Consider the following 10,702-nt stretch of genomic DNA (forward strand, 5'->3'; position numbering starts at 1 on the left):
CGAGAATCTAGCCGGAACTGTGTTTTGCTATCTGGGTGGCTAGGCGTGTATCAGCAAACTAATAAAGCCCGAAAAAAGCCCTGAACTTAGCGAATAAACAGTGTTCCACCAGGATCATGTATGTCAGAAACTATAGTTTACTGCTGAACTCATTTTGTCATGGTAAAATAACACAGAAATCGAATAATAACATTTCAGTCTACTTCAGTCTCCTGCCGAAGCGCAGACGCCGCGCTTTGAGAAACTGTCAATCACAGCTGTCAATCACGATGACACGCCCAGCATTAAATTACTGCTAAAAACAAACTGTTTACAAAAATGAAGATCTGCACCTATTTCAGCACAATAACCAGTGCCTTAATCGACCAGAACTATCTTTCGGGACATTTTATTGCAAGTGTAATATTTTTTTTTATTTGGGCTCAAGTCTCCTTCATTAACACGGAGGAGGCAGGCTTTATGACTTGTACTGCAGCCAGCCCCCAGGGGGCGATCTAACAGCCGAAACCTTCACTCAAACGTAGGCTTGCGGCACACTTGGTGCTGATGCAATGACGTGATGTGCTATAACATGTAAAACGGGATCATGAAAGGAACATTCGAAAAGCAACTCATGTAAACGCCTTAATCTTAATTAGATTTAGGCAAATAATTTGATTACTGATGTCCATCTAAATGTAGAACATCAATGTAAACACACTCAGTGAAAAAAAGACCTCAGTATGTGCAGGCAGGTGCTCGATTAAGCCAAACAAAGTAAAAAAAAAAAAGTCAACCGAATTGGCACACTGCTTCCACTTTAGCTCTCAAAAGTCAATTTGATTGTGCAACGCTACTAGGTTTCCATCAACACGCTCAATGAAAACATCAGCAATCCACTGTTAACCTGTTTAAACCCTGTGGCAGTCTCAGGTGTCTGTGGAGGATTGCGAGGACCAGCGGGACCACAGGGAATCCTGGAAAGAGAAAACTGCCCATAGGAACTCCACAGGGAGCGACCAATCAGAGCATCCGCTCCTGCGCAAGAAAAGCATGCAGTGGGCGAGACGCCTAAGCAGAAAAAACACCAAACCTCCCAGTCGAGCTGAACGCATCAATCAACAGCGCCTGAACCTGTACCGGCGCTCCGAGAGGCAGGAGCTGTCAGAGCTGGTGAAGAACCGCATGAAGCATTTAGGCCTGCCCACTGTGGGATACGGTGAGTTCCACAAGGCCAAGTGAGTATTTCCATTTGTGCCTACGACAATTGTTATTTTTGGTGTCCTTGACATGTTTTCACAGTGTTTCTCTTAGTAACCCACATAATGTGTCACCTACATCAATCATTATTTTTTTTCTGAAACATCCCTCATCAGAGATCTCAAGACAAAAGAAATTAAGATATATCTAAAGTTTGAATGTTTATTTTCTGGGGCGAAGCAGTGGCGCAGTAGGTAGTGCTGTCGCCTCACAGCAAGAAGGCCGCTGGGTCGCTGGTTCAAGCCTCGACTCAGTTAGCGTTTCCGTGTGGAGTTTGCATGTTCTCCCTGCGTTCGCGTGGGTTTCCTCCGGCTGCTCCGGTTTCCCCAACAGTCCAAAGACATGGGGTACAGGAGAATTGGGTAGGCTAAATTGTCCATAGTGTATGAGTGTATGAGGGTGACAGGCCCAGACGACAGGCCGGCCAGAATGTCTAAACAAAAAAAAAAAGACGTTATCATATGGACATGTCTAAAATGGCTTGTTCCAAAGAGCTGACCCCGCAACCATACGCGACTAAGGCCAAAGAAGAAGAAGATTGTTGTTCTTAAGGTGAATAAGTAATCCGTGCAAGTCAATCCACTAAAAATAAGTTTGTTTTGGTAATCTTCGATCAAAGCCTGAGCATTTGCTTCTGTGTTTGTAATGGCGGTCCTTCTCTGCTGATGTCAGGTTGACAACTTGAGCCAAAATATTCTTAACCATGACTGTTAGTAGGCGACACAGTGGCGCAGTAGGTAGTGCTGTCGTCTCACAGCAAGAAAGTCTGTGGTTCGACCCTCGGCTGGGTCACTTTCTGTGTGGAGTTTGCATGATCTCCCTGTGTTCGCGTGGGTTTCCTCCGGGTGCTCTGGTTATCCCCACTGTCCAAAGACATGCGGTACAGGTGAATTGGGTAGGCTAAATTGTCCGCTATTGTCATCTATGTGAAGACACTGATCATGTTAATGATTTCTCACAATAGTTCTCAACAATGATTTAACAAGGTAAGAAACAGAAATATCAATATGCAACACTTTATTTGTCTGAAATAGTTTGTTTTTTCATTTATATACCTTAATGTCATTAACAAATTTTACACCAATGCAGGTGTGATTTAAAAAGAATAGCTTCAAAAAATACGAGATTCAGCTTACTGGTATGTGGTGCAATGTTGAGCTATTTTTAGAACAGGCCTGTGGGTAACTCATGTAATCCTCGTGGGCTACCTGGTGCCCGTGGGCACCATGTTGGTGACCCCTGGTATAGCGTCATTAGGAATATACATGCAGTATTTTTTAAGGATAGAGCTCATCATCCACTTCTGTTTTGTGTGCTCTGCGTTGTCTTGTGTTCTACATTCACCTTTCTGGCATCTTTACTCACTTTCTATCTTCCATACTGCAAAAAAATCATTCTCTGACTTTCCACTAGTCAACCCTGAGAAATACTGCTGAAAGCTGAAGGTGAAGTGTGTAATTCGTTCATGTGGAATCTGTTTCTTATTCAATTGTATGCAGAAATGACACATTTCAGGAAAGATTAACATTTTGCACACAAACTTTGTAACTAATATGAAAAGTTGTGGGTTTTTTGTGGACCTTTCAACCTTACCAGAAATATTTTGTGATTGCGCCTCGTTTAGTAAATCTGTCCATTCGTCTTTAAAATATCATGTCATTATTAACAGCACCATTTAAAATGTTGAAATCTTATAAAGTCACGTAACTACCCCATATTGTGAGAATGTGTTTTTTGCTTGTTGATTTTCTCTTAATCTTTCTCTCCAAGATGTGCTTCTTTCTCTTCTGCTTGCTTGACCTTTTTCTTGTCTCTGATCTTTCTTTCTACTGTGGCCTTTTCCCTGCACGCTGTAGAGGACGTAGCTAATTTAACCGCAAGCGATGTGATGAACCGAGTAAATCTGGGATATTTGCAAGGTAAATCCACCCAACATCACTGCTGTAGTAGATCAGGATTAATGAGCTGAATGAAGCCTGATGTTCTGGAGATGGATGCAAACAGAAGCTGCTCAATTTGTTCAGTGTCGTTAATGAGACCAGCATCAGCGGTCTGTATTTAATATGATAAGCGCTGGAAGTCAAAAGAAAATGCTTTGTGGCCCTTTATTTCTTGATGTCCTTTAGAATTTGCAGTAGTCCGATATGAAAATGTTCCTGATTTTTCCTTTCCTGGCATTTGTTTTGTTTTTCCCGAATCTACATGAAAAGGTCAAAAGTCTGCAGTCTGTTTTTCTTTCCAGATGACCTCATCATGTAGCGTCCCACGAGTCTTCCTCTTATCTCATTAAAAACAGACCGCAGGAAACTGCTGGACATTATAATGACGCTGGACAAAACGAGCAGGATTTACAAACACGGCCCTCGTGCTCAACTGTAAAGCCAACTGATGTCATTATATTCAGATTTGCATTTATGTATAGGTCGTTATTGCATAGCTCGAAGGACTGCTGGAATCTGATTGGTCAGTTGCAGCGTTCTAATCCAGTGTTTCCCAACCCTGTTCCTGAAGGCACACCAAGAGTCCATATTTTCAACCCCTCCCTAATCAAACACACCTGAATCAACCTATCAGAACAAAAAAGCTGATTTATACTCCTGCATCGAGTGATCTGCATGACCAACAGTGCCTGATTTGTGTGTAACCATGCATTTATACTGCGTGCTGTTTGTGTTGCTCTGCAATAACACTTTCGAAATGCTAGCAGCCAGAAGGCATGGGGCGATAACCGGTTTGAAGGTATACCGCGGTTCTAAAAAGTCAAGGTTTTAAAACCGTTTAAATTTTCTGTTATACCGTTCTTAAGGTATTTATAAGTTATTATTTTTTACAACTATTTTATTGAGTTTTTTAGGGCAACATTAGAATAAGACCCTCCACATTACAAGCTACTGGTCAGTCCATGATTCAGGAAATATCTGAAAAACAAATCTCTTATAAACTAACATCCAACATGCTGTAGTGCTGAACAGTGCAGTGGCTTTACATTATATCCAAAGAAAAGAAAGATATCCAATGATGCGTTTTCATGTTGAAAAGAAATCGGTTTTTCGAAACTAGTAAAGACTGCAGAAGTCAATGACTTATTCAAATTAATTAGGTTGACATGTTTAAATATTAAAATATATATATTTATCATGTTCAATAGGATTGTTTTTTTACCCAGACTTTTAAAAAGAACTTGTTTTAGAGCAGTAATCACAATACCGTGAAATCGCAAAACCGTGATATTTTTCCCCTAGCGGCCAGTAGGTTTTTATGTTTCTCTGTGACGAGTTTCTTTGTGGGTGTTTTGTTTTTCTGAATGCTACCAAGTAGCTCGTTCAGAGGTGGGAACCAACGGACGTGCAACAACTTTAATCATAAGGTAAACACAAAACAAAAGTTTCCATCTGGAGCTCCTTCACAGGACTCGACAATTGTAAACACTCGCTCTATCGGGCTCGCAGCTCACAGCACCGCCCACACTTCGTCACCGCAACCAAGCTGACCAATCAAAGAGCTTGTAGTTACATTTTTTTTGAGAGGTGCGCATCGGCATCAGCCTCGACGAGGGCTATGCGAAGGCTGCGCCGGACCATACTCGTGCACTTGACGCAGAAGTATAAATCAGCCTTAAGAAGAGACTCCAAAACCTGAAGTTAATGGGTTTATATGTACTGTTGGTGTGCCTCCAGGAACAGGGTTGGAAAACACTGTTCTAATGCAGTATTTCTGTATGATGATCACATTTAAATTTCTGAATCGTTTTTATGTCAAATTAACATTGTAGATCTAGTTTGTTTTTAAATAATACACAGCTAGAACGTCACTATTGTAAAATAAAATTGTTTTGCTTTTTGTCACTACTGTTCATTTAGTTGTCATTTAACTTTATTTCATACTGATATTATACATAAATGCAAAAGAGCATTTTTAGGCAGCATTTTATTTTGGTGGTCTCTTACAGACAGTAGTATTAATATTGTTGACTATAAGTAACTTTGCAAATAGCAGTCGTATTAGCGTATCAGTGGCTTAGTCGTATCAGTATTAGTGTACTGTCTGCACAATATCCAGCCTGATCTCATGAGGAAATTATGTTACGTTTTGTCAGTTTAGTGGTTAATTCGTATTTGAATTCAGTCTAACGAAAATGTACAGTTTTAAAATGGAGGCGTGGCACCCAACCCCACCCCTAAACCCAACTGTCATTGGTGGATAAACAAACTGTACGAAATTGTACATATGAGATCGTAAAAATTCATTAGAGACTAACTTAAAAAGTTACAAATTGCTGTGAGATTGTGTTGTAAAATCTGCTAATATTTTAATATGTCAGCAGGCATTTTAGTGACTGGGGATGAAAACGCTGAAGTTTATTGAGGTTTGACAATAAAAAATGATTATTTCCAACGATTCGATTGAGGATAAGTCTAAGTGGAAGTTCATGCATTTTTGCTACAGAAACAGGAAAATCCGACCGTTTAAAATTGTTTTTTCTTTCAGGAGTCAATAAATTTATTTGTCGGGTATTTTGATCAAAAACATTTTGCAGTCCTTTTCCATTAATGAACAGCTATTGTACACATTGCATGTAAGGTAATACTTGAAAAAGCATAGTAAGTACACCAAGTCTACTACAGTATATTATGAGCCCATAGCTCATAATTCACATTTTTTTTTTTTGGTTTTTTTTCGAATCGACAAGCTACGACAGCTTTTACATTCTGAAATATTAAACATTGTGACTTTTATTGATTATTTTTAGTAGTTTGAAGTAATGTATTAAGCTGCAAATACTTATTCTTTAATTGTACAATACTATAAATTGCTTCAAACTACTAAAAATGTCATTAAAAGTCACTTTAAACTGCAGTGTCTGGTTGTAGGAGCAGAAATCAAGATGTGTTAATGATAACAATGGATTTTTTTTACAGTCTAATGCGAGTTGACTTGCAAACTTACTTATAGAATCAATAGAAAGTCTTAATGGGACCATAAAAATAAAGCGCAACCACATTTTGTTTTGTCTACATAAAATGATAAATATTAGTGCAACTATGCATTTCTGAATACATTTTGCATAGGCGTATGTGTGGGTATATATAACATACTATATTTGCAGATTTTCCACACACTCCCTCCCCCCCACCCCAAATCAGCTAAATCCCTCATAATATTTTGCTTCTGAAAAACAATGCTTTTTTGACAGCAGTGCTGACCTGTTTCTGAAATGCTGACGTCTGATTCTATAGTTAAATTGGTGATGTAGTTGTCTTTTTCTCCTCTGGAACGAACTGAAGAGGGTACTTACATGACAGAGGGTACTGCAGGTACTCGCTGGCATATGAGCATTGACTTAAGACATGACGACTGAGGGCTTTTGATTCCAGGATGTTTGGACAGAGTGGAGTAGAAAGCATTCCGTGTTTGTTGGAAGGGCCCACTTAGTGCAGGCATTTAGGCGTACACTTAGTATATTTAGGCCCTGTCCACATGAACTGGTATTTTTTAAAAGCACACCTTTTCTTTGCAGTTTGGCTGTTTGTCCACACGAAAAGGCAGTGTCATGTGACTGAAACCAATATTTCTGAAAACTCAGGCCAGGGAGAAGATTTTCCAAAACTCTAGAATACCACAGAATAGTAATCCACCTCACCAAGCGCAAAGATGCAAATGAAGCAAATTCCAAATGTTTGCGGCAAACCTATTACAGATTTTATGTCATTTGATCCTGCGGTTGAACAACAAGAAGTAAAATTTATTAGACTAATTACGAGAGGAGTATGTGCTCATGATTAAACCAGCTGGCTCATATTAGCTAATCACGATCCTCCAATCAAGGATCCCTAGTTCCTATATATATCTCCTCCTTTTCCACTTCGTCTTGAAGAATCCCTCCTCCTCCCCCTTCTTCCACCTTTATTTAAAATAGGTGGCTAGGCGGCCCAGCAACCAGCAGGAATTTCAATAGCTCTAGCTCCCTACTTGAGCTTCTGGTATCTCTGCGTGGTGCTGGCACGTTTCCCCCCCGGGGGTTTCAGTTCTCTCCCAAAGCCTAAAAATTGCTCTGCATTATAGACCACCAAAACCTCAAAAAGTCTCTTTTACTAGAAGTCTCAGGAAGTTCACCTTGGCCTTAGCTGCGGGGGAGTTTTGAGATCGCCCTGAGCTCAATTTCCCCTCACCCCACAAAAGGAGGGAGCCCTGGACTCGAGGAATGCCTTGAGCTCAGGGCTCTCTCCCCGGACAGCATGTCAAATGAGCTTTCGTAAATCATGAGCTAAGTGTGAACTTTTAAAATATGTGCTGCGTTTGCCTCTGACATTTGGAATTTGTCCTTACCAAATGCAGAAGACGCAAATGAAGGAAATTCTGAATGTTTGCGGCAAACTCATCACATATTTTATGTCATTTGACCACAGGACAGTAATCCGCCTCGCCAAACAAAGAAGATCCAAATGAGCCAAACTCCGAATGTTCGCCACAAACGCATTGCATATTTTGTGTCGTTCAACCATGGGATGGTAATCCACCTCACCAAATACAGAAGATACAAATGAGGCAAATTCCAAACCCTCGCCGCAAACACATTGCATCGCATATTTTGTGTTGTTCAACCATGGGATGGCAATCTGCCTCACCAAACTCAGGAGACGTAAATGAGGCAAATTCGAAATGTTCACAACAAATGCATCACATATTTTGTCGTTCGATCGCAGGATAATAATCCGCCTTACCAAACGCAAAGACGCAAATGAATTCCAAACATTCGCGGCAAACGGATATTTTCTTCAGATAATTCTAAATCAGATATATCTTGTTGTATATGTTGCATATTTTGTGTCGTTCAATCACGGGACAGTAATCCGCCTCACCAAACACAAAGATTCAAATGAGGCAAATTCTGAATGTTTGTGGCAAACGCATCACAAATTTCTTGTTGTTCGACCGCGGGACTGTAATCCAGCTTACTAAACGCAGAAGACGCAAATGAGTAAAATTCTGAACGTTCACGGCAAACTCACTACATATTTTTTGTTGTTCAATCGTAGGACAGTAATCAGCCTCACCAAACGCAAAGACGCAAATGAGGCAAATTCTGAACATTCACGGCAAATGCAACACATATTTCTTGTTGTTCGACCGTGGGACTGTAATCAAACTTACCAAACACAGAAAATGCAAATGAGGCAAATTACGAACGTTCACAGCAAACTCATTACATATTTCTTGTTGTTAGATTGCTGGATGGTAATTCGCCTCACCAAACGCAAAGACACAAATAAGGCAAATTCTGAACGTTCGTGGCAAACTCATCACATATTTTTTATCGTTTGACTGCGGGACGGTAATCTGCCTCACCAAACACAGAGGACCCAAATGAGGCAAATTTCAAAACGTTTGCTGCAAACGCATCATGTATTTCATGTTGTTTAACGGCAGGGCGGTAATCCGTCTCACCAAATGCAAAGACGCGAATTAGGTAAATTCCAAAAGTTTGGTGTAAACGCATCACAAATTTCGTGTCATTCGCCTGTGTGCCGGTATTCCACCTCACCACATTTGCATTGATTGGTATGCAATTTACTCTTGCAAATACTTAATTCCGCATTTGATGAACCCAGCATAAGTGTCGTTATGACCACTTGTTGGTTCGGCGTGCTCTTATTGTGCATAAGAGCATTTTCATGTTGACAGAAAACCCAGTTTATAAAAATACCCATGTACGTATGGACAGTGTCTTAGTTTCACAACATAAGTGTCAAACTCAAATCCTGGAGGACCACCGCTCTGTACAGTTTAGCTTTAACGCTAATTAAAAGCACCTGAACAAATCAATTGAGTCATTCAAGCTTGTTTAACACCTACAGGTGATGCCGCGGTCACGCTAGAGTTTGAGCATGCGAACTTCTGTTGTACTGTGCTGCAAAAATGGGCAGGATTAAACAAGATGATCAAAAAAAAGCGAGTGATTGGTCCATATTTTAAATGTCTATCCAAAGAAGTAATGCCAATTAGCATTGAGCTATCGACTCCTCCCAATCACACACTACTAATGCTTTTTGCTTCACTCTGATTGGTCGAGCCTTGGCTTGGTGGGCGTGACAGACCTCTTAGCATGCTTATATATATATTTGTGTGTGTGTGTGTGTGTGTCAGTCTCGCTGTTTGCTGACTTTGGGCTGTGTGTTGGCATGGCAAACGAGCACCTTCATGGGGTCAGCTGTGAGTTTAATGCAGTAAACGGATGGATGGATGGATTGAATGCGTGGGTGGATGCGGACCTTGTCTGCATGCGTCCGCGCATGGGGAGCGCTTGCGGTTGCATGGGCGTTCCGTAAATGCAGCCATGCCCTGTCAGTAACGGTTAGCCCTTCTCTCTCTTTTACCTGGCCTGGCGCTATAAGTGGCTCAAACAGGTGGGTTTGGAGAAGCAGATGCACTTTGTCCCAGTCTTGAGTCCCTTATTCCCAGACCTGCAAAAGGTTCACACTCCTCAATCATTTACAAGCAGGTAAAACGCAACAAAGCCTTAGAAACCCAGGCCACAGAACCGTAACACCGTGGTGTTACACAACAACTGCCTACCATATCTTTTGATTTCATATAATTTTTCAGTTTTTTTTATTTGTTTGGCTTTTCTGACTCAGTCTACAGCATAGTTTCATGATGTATATTAGGGACAGAGATAAATGATACAGATAACTTCTCACAACCTTGTACATAAATGTTTTTTAATTAATAAGAGCTGCTACGGGTTAAGTACGACAGTGACGCTGTGCATTTGTTTTTGTTGCAGATGAAATGAATGACAATCAGAACACGTTGTCATATGTGCTGATAAACCCTCCGCCGGACACCATTCTGGAGCTCAATGACATTGTGTAAGAGATTTTATAGTGACAAATTCTTACCTAAAAAGGAAATTATTTATTACTCACCCACATGTTGCTCCAATCCCCTGAGACCTTCGTTCATCTTCAGAGCACAAATAAAGTTATTTTAGATGAAATCTGGGAGTGTTCTCCATAGGAGATGCACAGAGATGTTCAAAGTCCTGTAGGGCCGGTGTCCTGCATGGTTTAGCTCCAACTTCCTTTAACACACCTGCCTGGAAGTTTCCAGTACACCTAGAAAAAGCTTGATTAGCTGTGTGTCAGGTGTGTTTAATTGGTGTGTGTTTGTGGTGAGCGCACTGGCACTGTTGTCTTGTGGCTGCCGTCGCATCATCCAAGTGGATGCTGCACACTGGTGGTGGTGTGGAGAGACTCCCTCTCATGATTGTGAAGCGCTTTGGGTGTATTGCCATACACCAGTGGTTCTCAAACTTTTTTCATCAAGTACCACCTTAGAAAAAAATGGTCTGTCCAAGTACCACCAAAATGAGCAGTATTGAAATACAGTAGCGTGGTAGGCCCAGTAAAGGAGCTACAACTCTGCACAGTTAAAAAACGTGGCAGAGTACCTCAGAAACATA

General features: G+C 40.8%; 1 protein-coding gene across 47 annotated transcripts in view; it reads left to right on the forward strand.

Moving 5' to 3' along the window:
- The window catches only part of kcnt1b (potassium sodium-activated channel subfamily T member 1b), a 163,973-nt gene that overhangs the window by 148,609 nt on the left and 4,662 nt on the right, over window positions 1-10,702 (forward strand). For 23 of the 47 annotated variants that reach the window (XM_087254322.1, XM_087254324.1, XM_087254325.1 and 20 more), the window contains 3 exons: window positions 907-1,198; window positions 3,096-3,158; window positions 10,025-10,109. In XM_087254322.1, coding sequence (XP_087110448.1) covers window positions 907-1,198; window positions 3,096-3,158; window positions 10,025-10,109 — 440 coding nt within the window. Of the gene's footprint in view, window positions 1-906; window positions 1,199-3,095; window positions 3,159-6,524; window positions 9,645-10,024; window positions 10,114-10,702 lie in introns of those variants that run through there. The other 24 variants (XM_087254326.1, XM_087254331.1, XM_087254330.1 and 21 more) reach the window with 5 other exon arrangements.

Source organism: Danio rerio, chromosome 5 (assembly GCF_052040795.2).
Source record: "Danio rerio strain M-AB ecotype USA chromosome 5, GRCz13ab, whole genome shotgun sequence".
NCBI lineage: Eukaryota > Metazoa > Chordata > Actinopteri > Cypriniformes > Danionidae > Danio > Danio rerio.